Raw genomic sequence first — 21,137 nt, forward strand, 5'->3', positions numbered from 1 at the left:
CCTAAACTCAAGTGATCCACCTGCCAGCCTCCCAAAGTGCTGGGGAGAAGGTTTTAAAATAGTTGCTTTACAGTGTGAGAAAGCAAATTTAGTAGAGAAAGGAAATTGGACCACTAGGTAACATTACATGTGAGAATTGTAGTCATGAATTTAACATAAAACCAGTCAGCCCTTTTTTGTGATTTTTTTAATGTGGCAATGTGTAACTACTTTAGACATGTTGGATTCATCCAGGCGTGGGATTTTTCCAAATAAATAATATGAAGGGAAAATATGGAATATTTTCAAGGAAGTGATTAAGATGGGCTAAGGAATCTAAGCCAGTCAAGGAAGGAAATGACTTCAGAAGTGGGCTGATGCATTATGAAAAGGGGTGAGGTCTATAGATTTGGAAGCTGAGGAAGTCCAAAAGTATTGTAATGGGAGTAGTTGAGTAGGGTCACACTGGCCATCATTGCGTCACTCAGTGTCTGACTGCACTGACTTGTAACAGCCTGATCCTTCTCATATTGCTGATATGAGATTAAAGTTCTAAGAAACCTCCAATAAATACATAATAAAGAGCCCCCCTTGAAATTCTAAGGTTTTCCAGTCTGTGATCCAGGCATGTCTGGGCTGTATGGTAGGGTGATGGGAGGGTCCACTAAGGAGTCTGAGGCTCTTGGGAATGTATTTTATCCTAAAGAAAGAGTAGCGTGACGTGCAGTGGCATGGGCCAACTCAAGTGGGTCAGTGATGAAAGGACGAGGCACTTTGAATTCAGCAGTCATCATGGTCTGCTCCAAGAACTGCTTCTTGAGTTGGAAGAGAAGATTACGCAATCAAGAGTGAGTTGAGGCCAGGCACAGTGACTCACGCCTGTACTCCCAGCACTTTGGGAGGCCGAGGCGGGTGGATCACCTGAGGTCAGGAGTTCAAGACCAGCCTGGCCCACATGATAAAACCCTGTCTCTAGTAAAAATACAAAAATTAGCCGGGTGTGGTGGTGGGTGCCTATAATCCTAGCTACTCGGGAGGCTGAGGCAGGAGAATTGCTTCAACCCAGGAGGCAGAGGTTGCAGTGAGCCGAGATCACGCCATTGCACTCCAGCCTGGGCGACAGAGAGAGACTCCACCCCATCCCCCACCCAAAAAAACCCCGAGTGAGTTGAAATGAACAGCTCTGTTTGCTAAAATCTCACCGATCATACAAAGCAGCAAGCAACCTGTGTAATAGAATATATCACAGAGGGGCAAAATTTAAATTTCGGAATTAATTGTAATAGCAACAAAATATTGCAGGAAGTTGAATTGTTATGATTGTGAGGGTTCAAGAAATGACATTCGTATAATTGCAGGTGGGGGACAAAGCCATAGAATTTTTTCTTTTGTTATTATGACCCTATTTTTATGCTGTGACCTACATGGCCTGGCCAAACACAGCTTACATAGATTCCTGCTATGCATATTTCTGGGGTTGATGTAACTGCAGATTTGTAGGTAGATACCCATTACTGATAAAGGCTCAGTGATCTCTTAACGGCCCCAATCCCATGTAGCAGCTATTTTTTTTTCTGTGCTAAGATCTACAAATTCACTTAATACTAGAAAACAGTAAGACGAAAACTCAGAAAATCTTGGTTAGAATTTGCCGGGCGCGGTGGCTCAAGCCTGTAATCCCAGCACTTTGGGAGGCCGAGGCGGGCGGATCACGAGGTCAGGAGATCGAGACCATCCTGACTAACATGGTGAAACCCCATCTCTACTAAAAATACAAAAAACTAGCCGGGCGTGGTGGCGGGCGCCTGTAGTCCCAGCTACTCGGAGGCTGAGGCAGGAGAATGGCGTGAACCCGGGAGGCGGAGCTTGCAGTGAGCCGAGATCGCGCCACTGCACTCCAGCCTGGGCGACAGAGCAAGACTCCGTCTCAAAAAAAAAAAAAAAAAAAAAAAAAAAAAAAAAAAAAAAAAAAAAAAAGAAAATCTTGGTTAGAATTTAATGTTACTTCCAGGAGGAGCTCTGTAACCTACAAAGATTGGGGCCTTGATCTGATGTGATTGAGAATATGGAAGGATAAATAAATTCAGGCTTAAAGATAATCTTTTAAGAGTTGCTTTCTGTTTGTTTGTTTGTTTTTATAAGTAAGCAAAAATGTCTGTGCTTTACCAAAATCATCACACCAAGAAACCGCTCAAAATATCTGCTCATCTCTTTTTTCCATCTCCATATACCCATTAATGCATAGGACACCAGAGCAGCAGCTGTCCTTCAAGTGATCTCATTAAAGTTCTCTTATTTTGCAGGTGATGAAACTGGGGCCCAGAGAGGAGAACTGAGTTGGCTGATTAATATCAAATCTAGAACTCAAGTCTCCTTACTCTTTGTTTAATGAGTTACTCCTATACACTGTTCAAGAGAGACTCACTTGGAGGAGATTGCTAAAGGTACAGTTTTGCTACATGAAACCTGCACACCTACAGGGATGCAGCTCCAGCTGTTCAAGAAAACTTCATATTCTTAGGGGTCTGAAAGAGAAGAGAGCCCACATTTCCCTTTCTAGGTGGGACTGGTAACTGAATTTTCCACGTTCAAAGTATTTTCCTTGGGGGCCTGGGTTGAAACCTGGTCCCTTACCTGTAGCTGTGCTGTTGCTGAAAGCATCTTCTGCCGAGTTTGCAGCACTGTGGATGAGGATGAGGATATTGGTACGCTTTGTCTCAGCCACCTTATATCTTCCCACATACAAGACAGCTGCAAAAGAAGGCACACAGTCATGTCATCGTCCAAGCCAGTACATGATTTAGGTTGTGGCATCAAAGCAAAGCAGGGAGAAAGAAATCTGACCCCTGATGTTTATTCTCCAGTCCATTTTCAGACACACACGAAACAACTTTTTGATCTCTGTCCAATTGGAAAAAGATCTGAATGCTAATGAAACAGTCAGATCCACATTTTAGTCTTTGCCAAATGATCCCATAACTCAGAACAGTGGAGACACATTGTGATGGGATGTAAGCCTCTTTGCTTTGAAAATGTAGTGTACATGTTACTTTGGTGCTTTTTAAAATACGACATAGGGCATGCTAGGGCTGAAAAGGACCTTTGAGATACTTTATTTCTACTCCAAAACTTTGATCGCTGGAGACCCCTCAACTAATGTTTCAGAGATTTGTGTGCAGCAACGTTGGTACAAAGTAGAGAAAAATGAAATCAGAACTTAGTATACCTTCGTGAACCACAGAAAATCTGGTGTAATAGAACTGGTGTGAGAGTCATCTATTTCAACAATTGGTACTTGGTCTTCATTGGTGACTAAGATATTGTCTTTATAATAAAATATAACAGCTATGTAGAGTCCCCTAAAAAGAAAAAGGAAAATAAAAGTATTGTCCTCAACCATCTTGGAAAAATATTTGTTTTGGATGTGATAAAAGATGAATTTAAAATATACCTAGGAACACACTCCTTCTAAGCATCACAAGTTCACTAGTTACAACTCAGAGAGAAAATTACTGTCTTGCACAAATTCTCAGGAGAAAAGTGAACTTTATTCTTTTGAACACAAAAAAGAAATTTCTACCAAGTTTCCACTCAGAACCAAAACCAGCGCATTCTTGAAAAGTTAAGATTTCCTGAAAAAACTACATAGAACCCACCGTTTTAAGGTCTTCACAAACTTGTTTGAGGAATGGAACAGGTGTTTCAGGCTCCTTGAGACTGACTGCTTGCGGCCTGTGGTTTGTAATTTTGTACTTTCTGGAATGTATTTTAAAAAATACAGTATAAATTCCACTGGGCAGATCAACACTCCCAATTCTGTCTTCCTACCTTCTTGCCTTCCCCTCCCCCATCCCTTTAGTGTCACTTATCCTCACGTTCATGTAGGGATTCTGCTCGTTCATGCCTATAAGAAGCTCTTGTGGCCGGGCATGGTGGCTCTCACTGGTAATCCCAGCACTTTGGGAGGCTGAGGGGGGCAGATCACGAGGTCAGGAGTTCAAGACCAGCCTGACCAACATGGTGAAACCCTGTCTCTACTAAAAATACACAAATTAGCTGGGCATGGTGGCATGCGTCTGTAATCACAGCTACTCAGGAGGCTGAAGCAGGATAATCGCTTGAACCCAGGAGGCAGAGGTTGCAGTGAGCCGAGATCGTGCCAGTGCACTCCAGCCTGGGCGATAGAGTGAGACTCCGTATCAAAAAACAAAACAAAACAAAACAAAAAACCTCTTGTATCTTGAGATGCCAGTAGTTAACTCAATGAACAACTCCTCAAAAATGCTGGAGATAAGTAGTATTTATAACTGCAGAGGAGACCACCTGTGTGTTCTGTTGATACTCTTTGCTTGGAAATTTTTGATTTATTTTAAGGTAGGATAAAAAGACATGTAATCAACTCCTTTGCCCTTCTCCCTACTCCCGCAATTGCCTTCTAATATTCATACAATTCTCAATGCTGCTAAAGCATTCCCTGTAAGTCTACATATTCCATTAATTTTTTTCATTATAAAATTATTATAAGCACATTACAGAAAGTCTGGAGAATAGAAAAAAAAAAGAGCAAAACCCCACCCATATCATTTCTTCACTTCTATATAACCACTGCTAGCATTCTGGAACAGTTTTTTTCTTCATTGTGTATGTTGGTTTACAAAAATGGGTATAGGGACGGGTATGATTATCATCCTCATTATTCAGAAGAAGAAACTGAGGCTGAGAAATGAAATGAATTGCTCAAAAAGTGAGTACCTGGGAAAACAGACATTCATTAATTGGACAAATATTTATTGGGGGCACTACTATGCATCAGACTCTGCAGCTACAGTGGTAAGCAAATAATTCATTGCCTCTGTTCAGGTCTTCTGCTTATAACATGGAGCTTGCCCTAATAAAGGTAGTAGACTTCCTATACTTCCTATAACAGCCTTTGCAAATAATATTGTGCAGAGCTGGACTACATTATCACTATTGTAACTCTCATATTCTATGTAATGAAGGGAAGCTGAGGTTGTTGGCATCACCACCAGACTGCTGACAGACATGTCACTGGAGACGAGAATATGGTCCATATCACTGCTGTTAGGCATAGAAGCCTGGGCAGGTGGCCCATGACGGAGGGCCAGTGTGTCTTTGGTTATGATTATATAGGAACAGCTGACTGACACAAGCGTTCATGCCAGTTTCAAGCTTGTGTTGGTAATGGTTATTCCTTGCAGAACACAGCAAAATCATTCTTTTTTTCTGACTTGAACATGAGTTTGGCTGCTTGGAAATAATGCTGCTGGGACTTCCAGTTAAATATGCAAGAGTGAACATGTTTGTTACATACTGCCCTTTCCCTAAACCTCACTAAAAGCAGAGTAGAAATTAAGAAAAGAAGGAAACAACATAAAATTTAAAAGACAAAGTGATGGGAAAGGAGACAAAAGTTAGTACATTTCAGTAGGTGGAAAGCAGATGGATAGAAAGATTTAAGACTTAGACAGATGAAGTCGAAGGCAGCAGTGGAGAAAGTTCAGAAGTGATCTGATTCACTCCATGGTCTCCATGGACTGCTCAAAGTGAGGGGTGAGTGTGAGCTAAACACCAGAAGAATTTGTGGAAGTCTGTTAAAAAAATAGTTAGACTTCTTGATCTCCTCCCTTGTTATATGACTGGACACATACCTCTTCCCCACTCTAGAAGAAAGCTAGTGGCTTGTTCTCTGGAAGTCAACAGATAAACAAAAACCCAAAAGAACAACAACAGGCATCTCTGGAATGGGAGACACCAGGTAGTGTTGAAAATGGGGTGCTGATGATGGTGGTAGTGTACCCCAAATGGGCAGATTCATGCATAAGTTTTTATACATAACATTTCCCTATTGAGTTCTCAGAACACTGGTGTCCAAACTTCTACCTTCCAAGCAGGACACTGGAAGAAACTTCTGTGGAAAATTTGACCAGCCTAAGAGAACCTACCCAAAGATTCTGACATTGGGAATATCCCAATGGAAAGGTGGTACCAGGTCACCTTACAATGAATCCTGTAAGTAAAGAGCCCTATGCATGTGCTCAGAGCTTCCCAATGGCTGTTGTTTCCCTTCTCTGAAATCTGAGTATTCATTGAAGGATCACCAGGCAGTTGAGAAAAGCAACTAACATGAAATACAAAGGCCAAAAATTAGTGAACAAAAGACGAACTTACACAAAAGAAAGATTATTCTGAGAAAAGAAAATATAAAATGAAACAAAGCCTGCCATTAATATTCTGAGAAGTAAGAGAAGACTTGCATCCTTATAAACAGAGTAAGAGTCTATAAAAAGAACCAGAGGACAAAAGAGAGCACTGGCAATTAAAAACATGTTGTCAAAAGCTGAGAAACCCAATAGAAGGCTTAGCAATTAAAGCTGATGAAATCTCCAAGAAAGTAAGGCAAAAGGATGTAAGGATGGAAAGCAGAAGAAAAAAAGAAAAGAAAATCAAAGGACGAATGTAGGAGAACCAAAATCTGAATAACAAGAGTTCTAGTAAGATGGAGGAGAGGAAAAGAAGGCAAAGAAATACTTAAAGAAGTAATTTAAGAAAATGTCTCACAATTAAAGGGTATAACTTTTCATGTTGAAAGGACTTTCCAGGTGCCCAGTATAACAGACAACAGATGCCTTAGTACATCACTGTGAAATTTTAGAACATTGGAGTCAAAAGAAAACTTAAAATCTTCCAAATAGGGGAAAAAAAGGTTTCATATAGAACCTCTGGAATTAGAATGACATCAGATTTAGTCCTGAAAGCTGGAAAACAATGAAACAATACCTTCAAAATATGAAAAAAAGGATTTCAACCAAGAATTCTATACTCATCCAAAACCTTGAATAAATGTTAAGTAGAATAAATACACCTTTAGATATACAATGTCTCCAAATATTAGTTCCCAAGCCCCCTTTCAGGATGCTGCTAGGGGGAAAGCTCCACCATGCGATACAGAAAGAATGAACCCAATACTGGAGAGTGATAAGAAGAGTCCTCAATACCGTGGTAAAAGGCAATCCAAGGGTGACAGTTGCACACTAGGCAACCAGTGACCAGTCTAGACTGGAGCAGGACAGAGGACTCCATGAATGTTTCCTTAAGAAGAGGCAATAGAAACACCTAAAGCATCTGCTTATATTGAGAGAAGACTGATCCAATTTGAGAATAGTTTGGGGATTAATTATTATTATTATTTTTTTTTTAAGACGGAGTCTCGCTCTGTAGCCCAGGCTGGAGTGCAGTGGCCGGATCTCAGCTCACTGCAAGCTCCGCCTCCCGGGTTCACGCCATTCTCCGGCCTCAGCCTCCCGAGTAGCTGGGACTACAGGCGCCCGCCACCTCGCCCGGCTATTTTTTTTTTTGTATTTCTTAGTAGAGACGGGGTTTCACCGTGTTAGCCAGGATGGTCTCGATCTCCTGACCTCGTGATCCGCCCATCTCGGCCTCCCAAAGTGCTGGGATTACAGGCTTGAGCCACCGCGCCCGGCCGGGGATTAATTATTATAGCCATAGAGAAAAACAAGCAAATGCACAATAAATGGTTGTTAACTCAGGGAAAACAAAAAGCTATACAGGAAAGGAAAATAATCATATAATTTATCATTATAATGTAAACAGTAAATACTGATCTTACTAAAATTCAATATACATATATTTGGAGATTGAGATGATAGGAACTATGCATGCAAAGAAGGGAGGGGTAGGGTAAAAAGAGATGCATCATTACTTTCTTTAGTGAGGTAATGACTAAAACTGAAAAACATAATTAGAAATATGAGCATGTTATTTAGAGATATGGGGAAAATACTAAAAGAATTAGCTAAAGGTTAAGAGGTTATCTTTGGGGAGGAAGAAAATGGAAGAAGGAAGAAATTGCTTTTAAGAAAACATTAAAACTGTTTTAAGTGTTTTACTGAAGTCATTCAATCCTTAAACAATGAATGAATGAGGTATATATAATTATTATCTGCATTTTAGAGATGAGAGAAATGAAGCACAGAGTTGTTTAGGCAGTTTGCTCAAGGTCACACAGCCAGCAAGAGTAAAAGTACAGCCCAGATTTGAACTCACGCAGTCTGGCTTCAGAGACACATTATAGTTATATATAGCTTACATAAAAATGAAGATTAAACTAAAAAAATCAGACTAAAAATAAAAAGAGAAAAATAAGAAATACTACTACCAGCTGGGAAAAGGGCACATGCAAGCATTAAATCTTCTAGGTCTGGTCACATGGTAAAACTGTACTTTGGAGCCCTTGTGGTTGAATGGGGCCATGTGACCACCTCTGGCCGATGAGTTTTGGGTGTAATAACATGCAGAAAGTCTTGCCCATATGAGACCTTCAAGAGTTGTTTTCCTCTCTCCTATGGTTGCTGGCAAATATCTCCAGAGAGAGGATGATAACAACACAGAAGGACTCCCTTCAGTGGAAAATGCATAGCATGAGGGAGAGAGAAAGGTTTGGGGAATCATTTGGTTACTGTAACATAGTAGGGTTCACCTTGACTGACACATGGTCTAAACCAACTTTTCTCCTAAGAACCTTGCGGCTTCTCTGCTGTTCTTCTCTGCTTGGTTTGGAGCTCTGGAGCAACAGTTCATTTTCTGTACTCTGAATGCAGTAGTTCCCTAGCTTGTAAGTGCATGGAGCATAGGAGTTTACTTCATTCATGTTGGCATGTCTAGCCCCTACTATGTGACCTACAAATTACATAGTAGGCAGGGTTCCAGTTAATATTGTTTTGCAGGTTGAATAATTGGATAATAATATAAATTCATCCCTATAGGATATTGCTATGATGAACATGATTGCTGTTTTAATATTGTAATTCATTATGTATGCCAGTGTACTCACCTTGTGAACAATGAAGTTAGCTTAACATCTCCCTCGAATTTTCATCCCAGTGCTAAGCATGCAGATCGGCTTTGGCCAGTTCTTTAGCCAAAATGTAGAAATTAATGTAGATGTCGGTACTTCTTATTTAGGAGTTTAGTAGGAGAAGTGATTTTTATTATTACTCCCATATTTGGAATATGTTGTATAGTTAGTGAGTCATTAGAGGGTCATTACAGTTCAGTTACCAATTACACTTCAATTCTAGGGAATATCCATAAAGTGCTGAGGATGGACAGTGGCTCCATTCTCAATGGGAGAAAAGTAAGCCATAGTTTGCCAGGTAAAGACTGCATCAGGTGAATTTAATGCACCTAATTTACTCTTCATAGCAATCCTGCAAGATAGGTAATATTATCCTGACTTTGCTGATCAAGAGGCTGTGGATCAGAGTGGTGAAATGCTCTTCCCAGTAATGAACAGCTTGTAAGTGGTAGAATTGCAATCTGAAATAATTATTTTTCTAATTGTAAAGTTGGTAAAAGTTTATGTCCCCAAGAAACCACTTAGTATTTCAATGTATTTGAATATTTTAAATAAAAATGTTGTAATAATAAAAAATAATGAATAATAATTTGGTAATTCTCTGTAAGCAATACATATATTATCCTTCATTTATCCTTCTGTACTTAGGGTTATGTTAAATCATCTTAGATTCATTCTTTGTGTGTGTGCGAGGTAATTTATTTTGGCATATTATAAGTCAGCATTTCCCAAAATTTGTGCTTTGGAATACCGATACTGTGAAAAAGTTTTACATGGCTAAAGAAGTTTGGAAAATGCTTGTTTAAGTAAATGTGATATGTCTCTTTATTGGAGTCCTTAATATTCTAAAGTATATTTTAAATTTCTAAGAGAAGATGTAGAATTCAACATTTCCAAAACTTACGTGACAAGAGAACCTTTTTCAGCTGAGCATATTATTGGACCACTGATCTTTGGAACATACTTTGAGCACTGTTTAAGTGTCCAGAGTATATTTCATATAAAATATATTCTTCTTTGTTGGAAAGTTCTACCTCATGCCTTACTTAAATCTTTCCTGATATTGTGTGCAGATTTACTTTCCTCTGGGGGAAAAGCATGTACATGACAGAAGTTGGATGGAAACTATAGAAACGATTGGGCCATCTAGGAAATCATTTTTTGATTATTAGATAGGAATCCAGTGGTAATAGGGAGAGCATGAATCCTCAGACAATATTAAAAAAACTCTCATTCTCATGAGTAGTTTCAGCTTTTCCCCTTCTGATCAAGACCAAACACACAGTGGCTTATGATTTTCCAAGAATCATCTGTCCACTTGCTTTGTTGCCTTTGCTGTCACACAGGAACCAATGGGCAGGGATGTGATGGAGAGGCAGAAGATGAGAAAGGAGCTTTGGTAACAACTGGCCTGGTTAAATGAGCCCTCAATAACCGAAAATTAAGTAGGCTTCGGTTAGTGTGGAATATACTGAAGGTCCTGGTCTGGGTAAAGACTTCTTAGAGATCTGGGAAGGGAAATCCCACTTGGGTTTCAGAGCTACTCCATGCATATTTACATATCCTAATGAACTCGTCACTAGAAGAATATTATTTTCTTGCAAACACTTGTCCTCATTTCTAGCTAGAGCCTACATTGCTGAAGGACCCTACTGTGATAGCTATGTAGTAATTGGGAACAACCTTTTACTAACGCTCAGTATGATTTCTCTATAGCAAGCTCAAACTCAGTGAGTATCTCTTAGTTTCAATTGTGGATTTTTTTTTCTTTTAAAAAATTGTTATTTTTAGAGGCAGAGTCTTGCCCTGTTGCCCAGGCTGGAGCACAGTGGCATGATCATAACTCACTGCAGCCTCGAACTCCTGGGCTCAAGAGATCCTCCACAATAGTGGATTTCTTACCCAGCTGTTCCAGCAGTTCCCTAAATCTACAGAGCACAATGCAGTTAGAGATCTGATGGGGGCATGGAAAATGAAAACTTTATGTAGGCTTTAATTCTCCAAATAAAACTAAGTACCTCTTCCACGAATCGTTACACAGATCAGAAATCTGACCCTGTCCCAATTGAGCAGCCCGAGTAGAAAAGAAGCTTTTAAAGCCCTCTCAGAGATTCTCTGGGTGTAGCTGGTAAAAGTCTAGGGAATATGTGCTCTACTTTCCTGTGAGCAGTGGTGCAGAGGAAGATTAAAATTCAGGAGGAGGTTACAGTTCAGTACCCAGTCCTGATGTAAGGGTGCGGGACAAAAATGAAGCGTGTCAGGAAGACTGGACTTAGAACCAGAAAAATCCAGCTTGGAGTCCTGATTCTGTCTTTTCCTGGCACTGTGACCTTGGGGAACACCACTTAGCCTCAGTGGTAATTGCCAAAATGAGGATGAACATGAGATACTGGGTGTGAGATTGCATCGTAAACTATATTATTAATAAATATGGAGGTTTATTATTATTCTTGTTATTATAATTGGTTTGGTTCCTATAGGGATACTCAGGGGATTTTCCTTGGAGGCAAAATGTTTTTGGGTGAATATCCCAAAGAGCTAGCCCCACTGAGGAGTCTTGTGAAGGGACAATTCCGAGAGAAGGGAACTCACGGCAGCTGCTGTTTTTCTTGTGTTTGTTTTCAAACCGTTCGGACAGAGGGAGAGGGAAAGGAAGGGAGGGAAGGAGAGAGAAGTCTCTTCTGAAGGGTTAAAGCAAGATAGTGCTGTAAAGTGATTCCAGATGTACAAATATTAATATCTCTCTCCCTGATGAATGAGAAGGTATGACCCAGTTAGGAAACTGCTAAAATTACCGGCGCCACCGAGACCTCAGCTGATGGCCCGGCACAGATTTTTATCCTTACCCCGGCAACTGTAATGCTGATGAAGGGCTCGGACCTGCTGCAGCAGACCTTCCAAAACTTCACTCTGTCCCTTGTGTCTGGGCTCTCTGTCGTCATAGTCTTTCCAGTCTATTGAACAAAAGAAATAAACAGAGTGAAATTTTAAAGCAGGGGAGGCCTCTTCCTTGCCCTGCCTCAGGAGCGGGAGTTTTGCTCATCCTACCCACAGACTCCGCGGATGAGTATCCCGCACATGCAGAGCAAGCGGGCGATGCTAAGGATTTGGAAGCTGCCATTGTTCAGAGCTCTGTGCAAAACAGTAATTGTGGTTGGTTTCTTGTGTCGAGCAGTCTTAGGGCAAGAGAAAATGGTAATTGAAGGCCAAAAGAAAACAGGAATTTGGGAGTCCAATCTCACCTCTTCCAACCCCTTCTCCCCTTTTAGCCTTCTATATCCTAACCAGTTCCTCCGCCATCTCTCCACTGAGCACCCCAAGTCTCAACTGGATTTTCACAGTAGGAAAGAAAGGGGTGGGAATGTGCAGACTAGATGAAATCCACAGTCCCAGTGCTTTTATTGTAGGTTTCACACTTTTGGCCAAATTGACATTTCTTTCCAAGGAAAGAGCCCATGTCAGATGCCAAGAAATGGAAATCTACATTTTGCTCTAATGAATGTCTGCTTTGGTTAGCTGGCACAGCAGCCCCTGCACATACTCTGAGCCACCAACCACCCTGTCTGCTCAGTCTCTAAATATACAGTATTAGCTTACAAGGCAAATTTAAATTGCAATACCCACTGAGATTTTTCTCCCCCTTCTGTTTTCATTCCGTTTAGCTATAATGATATCAAGAGTAATAACCCATATGGGACTAATGTCAAGATTGTAATTCTGCTGTCTCCAACTCTTGATTTTTTTTTTTTTCAGCAGGTCAGTCATTTCAGAGTCCATCCCTTCTTCCTTCTATTTTCTTTCCTCCAGTTTTCCTTTCTGGAGGAAAAAACAGAAAGCAGCAACTTGATGTCCTTCTTAGTGGAGATGCTTTCGGTAAAATTGCTAGTCATTCTTCCCCAGAAAAGCCAGTTAGTTAATGAGTATATCTTGGGCTTAAATTCTAGTTGAACAAGTTTCAAACTCCTTCCCCCACAGATTTATTTTGAAATATGGGGTCTCTTTCATTCAGAAACTTAAGTAGATATCATGACAGTTAAAGTTATGTAGAAGCATTCCATAGTGGTTCATCCAAGGCCCGGGCATATAGCATAGTTAGGAGGACCATGGGTTCTGAAGTCAGGTAAACACAGGTGTGAATCCTGGCTCCTCCAATTCCTAGCTCAGTGTCTGCAGGCAAGTTACTTATACCAACAGGGCCTCTACTTCCTAACATGAAAAAATGAGGATAGTATCTACTTTGCAGGATACTTGTGAGGATTAAATGAGAGATATCTTAGGTATCTGGCACAATGCCTAGTACATGATAGGCATTCTGTAAATATAACTTAAAAGGAAGGGAATTCATGACGGAAACACCATTTCTTACCCTATCAGATGATTACCTATGAAGAAGGGGGCCTCAGCGATTTTCTGATCCTTCTTCCTTTCCACCCTCCCCCATGTACCTGTCTTTATTTTACTTTTCAGAAGACCGGGACTGATATAACCAATCCAGTTGTATATGACTCAGCTTTTTAGTGGCACAGCCAGGGCAATAATAACATCTCCTGACCCTCAATATATTGCTCATTTCATATACCATGGACATGATTTTTATTTTTCTATTTTCTCTTGGGAAGCAAGGTCAGAAGCTTGGTTGGCGTTTGTGTGATGTGGCTTAATTGTGGTCAATGCTGGAGACAGGGAATTGGCATAGGTACCTTTTGTAGAGTCTTTGTTCCTTGTGGTCAAGAACCATGACTTAATTTCTCTTTGCCTCAGATTTTTTCTTTGTAAAGTGAGGTTTTTCTTTTCCTTTTTTTCTGAGAAACAGTCTCTCTCTGTCACTCAGGCTGGGGTGCAGTGGCACAATCTTGGCTCACCACAACCTCTGCCTCCCAGGTTCAAGTGATTCTCCTGCCTCAGTCTCCCGAGTAGCTAGGACTACAGGTGTGTACCAGCAGGCCTGGCTAATTTTTGTAGCTTTAGTAGAGACAGGGTTTCACCATGTTGGCTAGGCTGGTCGCGAACTTCTGACCTCAAGTGATCCACCTGCCTTGGCTTCCCAAAGTGCTAGGATTACAGGCATGAGCCACCGTGGGCCTGGCCTGTAAAGTGAGGTTTCTGTTTTTGTTTTTTTCGTTTTGAGACGGAGTCTCATTCTATTGCCTAGGCTGGAGTGCAGTGGCGCAATCTCGACTCACTGCAACCTCCGCCTCCTGAGTTCAAGCGATTCTCCTGCCTCAGCCTCCCTAGTAGCTGGGACCACAGGCGTGTGCCACCACGCCCGGCTAATTTTTGTGTTTTTAGTAGAGACGGGGTTTCACCATGTTGTCCAGACTGCTCTTGAACTCTTACCTCACGTGATCCACCTGCCTCGGCCTCCCAAAGTGCTGGGATTACAGGAGTTTTAAAGTCTCTTTTTAGTTTGTCTGAGGTTTAAGAAAGCAAAGCACCATCTGGGGCACAGAGCAGAGTCATTAAATGTTGGTGAGGTGTTGTGAATAGAAGCATGATGGTGTTCAGTTAGGATAAGATACGAAAGGATTTTTACTGGGAAGTTAAAAAATGTTTGAGGAAATAAACACTCGGTATCCTTTAGATCGTTTTTAGCACCCCCAGAATTGGGGCACAGTGAGAATAAACGTTGCTCTCATAGATTCCCACAGGCCATTAGGAGTTTGTTCTCTTAGTTGGATGAATGCATCTGACATGCTCATGATCAGATAAGCAAGGTTGTGTGTTTGAGTAAGACTCCTAGGTGGCTGAATTACTACGCGTCCCTGAACATGCTAATGCATTCTAAGGAGTGTGACTGCTGCCATCAATGCGAGGAGAGCTGAAATAGGCCTGTCTCTTTCAGCCCTATTACATCAGAGGCGAGCTCCATCTGATGACTTTATGATACATTAGAAAATTGCTAATGCTAAATTGCAGCCCGAGCGAGCACTGGACATAATGCCAAGGTTTTTGGAAAGAATGAGTTTTTCTCATAGATGTTTGGAAGGTTCTGACGACTACATAAAATAGGAGACTTTAGGGATGAGGGAGAAAATTGAAAATATATTAAGAAATCAGGAACCTGACAGGAATAAACTTAGCATGGTAGGAAAAGAGCAGATTGTGCCACATAATACAGCTCACTGTTCTGGTAATGAGACACTTCAACTGCAACACAATGCCGAGCTTACATTCACTGGCGATATCGGGATTTTCCTGATCGTAACTCAGACAAGCCTGTCTGGGTCCTTTTCTCTTATTATGCACCATACCATATAACATAAGTCTATAAAAACACATTAAGGCCTTTTGTGAAAATATTAAAAAAAAGTTTTTATAGCCTACTGGAACATATTACCAAATTTCCAATTACCCTGTCATGTTAGAATACATTGTCCTCTAGTAAATATCTGAATACCGATATATGTTACATCACAATGTCATACTCTGTTTATAAATAGGAGTGTTTTTATATTGTTCCTCCCAAGCGATAGGGCATGGCTGCAACAACTATAACCACATGTTAGGATTTCAGTTCTTTGTCAGTTATCCCTACTAATCAAACGTATCATTTTAGAAAGTGGTGGCTATTTGATACGTTAATTACCAGTTAATAAGTGACTCCTCCCAGTCCTGAACAACTATTGTGGTCATTCTGGAGACAGCACCTCAAATGGGCTGTGACAGATAGTGTCTGAATGGAACGTGCAGCTTATAGAAACTGAACCTCTGAACTTTATCAGCAAATGCATCTATATGGAGATCAGAACTTGCATTTGGAGTGGAGTTCCCCACCCACCTCCTCACTTTCAGGTCAACTGAGACTAGCATTTTTGTGCATTTTCTGTCCCTCCCATAATACACACACACTACTGGCCATCCCCAACATGAGATTGGTTCCTTTTATCTTAATCTTAGAATCCCCAGTTTGTGTTTCTGGCAAATCATTGGTAAAAAGACAACTAGAAATAAATGACTAGAAATAAAAAGGTGACTAGTCCAAATAAGACTAGAATGAAGAAGTCATCAAATGCCAGGAGAGTCAGGGACCTTAGGGATCTCAGGCATTGGTGGTCCAAGGCCCTGTCTGACCTGGTGTAGTTATCTGAATCCGCCAGAGATGGTAGTCAGGCATGGATGGCTGGCTCTTAGTCTGCCGGATAGCAGGGCAGTAGTTACTGTAGCCTCGGAGACATGCCAGAGCCTTGACCAATTCAGGCTGGAATCCTGGTTCAGCCATGTACCAGTGTTGTGACTTTTGGAAAGGCAACATCCCTGATCCCCAGTTCAGATGCTGGGCTCTGTGTATATATGCCTCTATGTTTATAGTTCCCTCATCAGTAAAATGAGCCTAATAATAAAAATCACCTCGAGAGGTACGTTAGGAAGATTAAATTAGTTAATCCATATGAGGTACTTAGATTAATGCCCTCCATATAATGAGCCTGATAAAAGTTCTTTCCAATGCTGATAGAGATGCAGATGATAGTGACAATGATGTTTAGTTACAAGACAGAAATAATGATGAAAGATTGCTGCAAGGATTAAGAGATACTGAATGTGAAAGCCCTTTACATACTGCCTGATTCGTGGCTGGTCTTGAGTAAATGGTTGTTATAAAAAAAAATACACAGACATATTTTAAAAAACTAAAAGAGACCATAATCTCATAACCCAAATGTCCACTGATAAATTTGGAGAATTATTAAGGCAATGGACACACCCTATCTAATTATATGCAAACCTACAGTTGAATGTCATGTGAAAAAAAAAATCCCACATTTTGCATTTTTTTTTAAACATAAAACATAAAAGTTACACAGTAGGAGTTTTTTCTTTTTCCATACAATGAGTGTTTTCTAAAAAGACGATGTTTAGTGGTTGTAGTTACGGATATAAAGATAGATATATCATACTTTACTACTAAATTAATATTGGATATTTGTTCTCCCTACCGCACATGATGCTTCATTTTATGAGTGCATTGCTACACACCATTGTACAGACTGGTTTGTTTGCATTTCTTTCTACTTAGGGTAGAGTCCTAGATGTAGAATTACGGAGTGAAAAGAAACAGATTTTCTTAAGGCAGTTGGTACAACATGGCAAACTGTGTTCCATAAAGGATGTAGCAGTTTGTTCTGTCACAAGAAACATATGATATCACTTTTAACTCTCACATTAATAAAGCGTTTTTAAAAAATGAAAATACAATTTGGAGCACTGGGTTCATTACATAGAAAAATCTATGGTATGATATGTCTGGAGATATTTATTCTGGCTAATTAAATTTTCTGGCTAATAGAGAATGCTGAAACATACCAGACATAGATTGTTAATTCTCAAAGAATCAGAAGGCCTTTGCTGGGTTTCTCAGTCACCACTACAAATGCCATAGATAATGTTTGTGGGTTGGTAGCAGAATGCTGTTAGTAAGAAAGCTTTTCTTCTGACAGAGGGTCAGATCCGTAAGATTTGTTAGATTTCATTTTCTTATCAGGTCCATATGGATGTGTGCCCTGCGGGTGAGGAAGGGAAGAGGAGAGCTACAATGAACTGTATGTACTCTGGGCCGCCACTCCCACAGTGGCATCTGATCCATCCCCACAAAAACCCTATGAACGGGTGTGGTTAGACTCATTCTACAGACATGGAATTGAGTCTCAGAGACTTGGTTTTGTTTTTTTCTTTAGAGGCAGGGTCTCCGTCCGTCCCCCGGGCTGGAATGCAGTGATGTGATCATAACTCACTGTAGCCTCGAACTCTCTGACTCTTAGGCTCAAGAGATCTTCCTGCCTCAACCTCCCTAGTAACTGGGACTACAGGCATGAGCCACCATGCCTGGCTGTTAAACAACTTTTGAAGGCCACACAGATGATAAGAGGCATAATGATTATCAAATTCGGCCTTTCTGTTTCCAAATTCCCTCTCCTTTTACTCCATTAAGCTGCTTCCCCAGGAGCATTTCTGCAGGGGAATCATTCATTATGTGGCCCAGATGCTGCCCTGAGAAGGTCTTATTGGTTGCAAGCAGTGGGGGAAGGGAACAGCAATGGCATCCTGAAGATGGAGTTGCAGTTGGAGTCTGTTACCGTGCTGGAGAGAGTTCACAGCCAACACCTACTAGAAGGAGAGGCACATGCCGGTGTCGTGGTCTGAGCAGGTCCCCATCCTTTCATATTGTAAGCCGAGACTTGAACATAATACTGTTGGCCCTGCAAAGTATTGAAATGATGCATCAGGCATTTTATTTGATCATTTTTACCCTAGACTCTATGGGCATAGAGTTTAATTACTATGTTTGATTAACTCCTTCATCTCTTTGAAGCTCTGTTGCCCATACTTTAGCATTCTGGTTTTTCTTGATTATTATGTTTATATGTCACAGTAACCATATTTGAAGTTCCCTCTTAGTGTCTATGCACTTTCTTCTTTTCAAAATTTAACTATCATAATGACTTTTCCTGACCCCCCTAAAACTATATATAAATTTTTAAAAGTCACATAGTTCTACAAGGTTTACCAAAAATAGCAGTTTCCACTCTCACATCATTCTCCTTATTTGCACCTTCCTGTAGGCAATAGCTATCACTTCTTTTAGTGATCAACTTGCTTTGGAAAATGAGTAAGTTATAATAAACATCTTTTCAGAGTAATGCATTAAATACCTGCCTTGTTCTTTTTGTGGCTGCATACATTTCACTGGGAGCCAATATTCGGTATCATGTATTTAACCAGTCCCTGATTGGTGGACATTTAGATGGTTCCCACATTTTGTGCAGGGAAATAACTATGCTGCAATAAACATCCTTCATTCAGCTGCACACACATTTAAAAAAATTAACTCTTTGATGTGATTCAATTTCAAAGCCATTCTTAAAACAATGGCTTATATTCTTTAATGGTCTTTTGTGACATTAAGAATTAAGGAATTGTTTTTGTTGGCTGATCATGTTTTAAAATCTTTTGTATAGTTTTTATATTTTATATTTCGCCTTTATATATTTTTCCAGTGAACCCAAAGGGCATTTGAGAAGCTAGCATTTGATGAAACATTGCTTGTAAAAATCGTAAAATGATGTTTGAAGTAAAAAAAAAAAAAAAAGCACATCTTTGTAGAGACTTTTCTAGGGATCTTAAAATATTGACCTTACTATGTTAGGAAGTCCATTTTTTAAAGTTGAAAATGGGTTTCTATGCCCCTCAAAGTTATAGAGATTGTGTAAAAGTGTAAATCTACTCCTAGGCTTTTATATGATTACAATAGTGTCTGCGTTTCTATCATTAGATGGTCAAGTGGAAAAACTTAATCCCTATGGAAATTAGTTCAGATATTAGAGAAACTCTTTATGGAGAGTTTTCCATTTTTATCACCGTATCACTTTTTCTTTTAAGCAATGAAAATTCCCTAGGGTTCCTTCTGGCCCTCTTCCATCTTGTGAGCCATAGGGTTGGAATCAGTCTTCTGCTGATAGCATCTCTGGGGGCCACCCACTCAGGGGTTTGTTTGCTCTGGTAATCCACAGTTCTGGCCCCTGGTATAGATATGCGATTAGGACTAAACGTCAGGATTCCGTGGTGATTACCCAAGCATCAAAAATTCCGTTAGAATAAGCAGGTTTAAACTTGAAGAAATGCAACCCGATGCATTTTTTTTTAAGGCTGGGCTTTAGGATTATACTTTGTAAGTAACTGTTTTAATCAATCAACCTTTAAGAAAACAACAACAATAAGAACAAAATTATCCCTCTACTTCCCTCATCTGAAGGTCCTAAGATATTAAATATTTGAATTGGACTGAAAAAGGTTTGATTTTACTTTTAAAATATTTTGAGAAAAAAGAATTTTATCTTTTGCATTTTAATTGCTTGAAGAAATACAGGGTTTGCTCCAGTTTGAACTGATTTACAAGGCGTTTTTATTTTTTTGCATTTCATATGCTCATATATTCATAATTCTAAATAATTAACTTTTGAGTTTATATTATACAAGTAAGTGCAGTTTGTTCCAGTTTTTCATTCACAATTTAAATTGGTTTAGGTTACTGAGAAACATAGCTCCACCATATATAGTTTCTTTTTTGTGAAAGCATATTTAGACAGACCTTTTTTTTTTTTTAATCAAGGGAAAAGGATTTCTCTCAGGAAATTATGTGACTGCAATTGATGACTGATCTCAACCGAGGCTGAGGCTGTGGGCATGAGGGTGAGATGAAGCTGTTATTTTTACCATCAGACAGGGAGTCAAAACTGGATCTCTTGGAGCCTTTGATCCACTCCCTGCTTCCCCCCAAAAGATTAGACTGTGATCCAGAAAGCAGCAACTTTCAAGGCTTGCATGAGGCCAGTCTTTTTCTGATCTCCTTAGAACACAGCAGTTTACAAAATGATTCATGCCGTCTGCTTACTCCTTTGTGAAATTCAGATTATAGATACCAGACATATCATGCTTAATGAGTGGCAGTTGTTGCCAGAGGACTGGGCGTTGGCTGTTGCTTTCAGAATAGGCATTTGCTACTAATATCCCAGCACAAATATCAGTGATAGAGAAATGGAAAGTCTACTGGGGACATTTACCATTGTAAGTCCTGTGATTGTGCATCTCAGAGTCTGCAGATTATCCATGATGATTTCTCCAGCCAAAGGAGAAAAGTCTTTGGACATACTCCATTCCACTGGAAAGAGGAGGGGGGCAGGGAGAGAGAGAAAGAGGGAGAATAAAATTCAGTCACACATCAGGAAGCACCATAGAAACTCTGGCATACAATCCCTCTCAAAAAGGGTTAAGCGTACCCTCCTTTCTTTATATTGGTGTTTCAGACAATGTTCCTTGAAATGTCAACTTAGTTTCCAAGTTCACATTTTTTTTTAAAAGAAGAGCAGAAAAGAATCATAAAACCTTATTAGTTTTTTGAGCCTTGATAAATATAATGTATATTGTGGTACATGTACACTTATGTGATGTTCTTAATGTCAGATGTAAGTTATATTAAATATATTGCTCATGAGGCCATTGCCATATAAACATATTGTGTGTGTGTGCATTTGTGTGTGTATTTGTATGTGTATATGTAGATACACACACATACTCAGGCACAATACATATAACAGTTTGTTCTATATAGTAGATAACTTATTTTCTGCATTTGAGAACCAAAGGATCCACTAGGACATGACCTTCTATTTGCTCTCCAAGCCTGACATCTGCTTCACCATTCTACTGAAAATGCTCTCTTAAGGTCTGAGTGAGATTTTCATTCCAAATAAAGAAACCTCCTTTCATT

At 40.0% G+C, this 21,137-nt stretch overlaps 1 protein-coding gene across 1 annotated transcript in view; it reads right to left on the bottom strand.

Moving 5' to 3' along the window:
* ANKFN1 (ankyrin repeat and fibronectin type III domain containing 1) overlaps positions 1–21,137 on the bottom strand; it is a 318,382-nt gene that overhangs the window by 23,240 nt on the left and 274,005 nt on the right. Inside the window, exons 8-13 of the mRNA XM_025362682.1 lie at positions 20,431–20,528; positions 17,979–18,069; positions 11,722–11,829; positions 3,636–3,735; positions 3,206–3,338; positions 2,614–2,730 (exon numbers count right to left, since the gene is read on the bottom strand). Coding sequence (XP_025218467.1) covers positions 2,614–2,730; positions 3,206–3,338; positions 3,636–3,735; positions 11,722–11,829; positions 17,979–18,069; positions 20,431–20,528 — 647 coding nt within the window. The remainder of the gene's footprint in view (positions 1–2,613; positions 2,731–3,205; positions 3,339–3,635; positions 3,736–11,721; positions 11,830–17,978; positions 18,070–20,430; positions 20,529–21,137) is intronic.

The sequence above is a fragment of the Theropithecus gelada genome, chromosome 16 (assembly GCF_003255815.1).
Source record: "Theropithecus gelada isolate Dixy chromosome 16, Tgel_1.0, whole genome shotgun sequence".
In the NCBI taxonomy this organism is placed as follows: domain Eukaryota; kingdom Metazoa; phylum Chordata; class Mammalia; order Primates; family Cercopithecidae; genus Theropithecus; species Theropithecus gelada.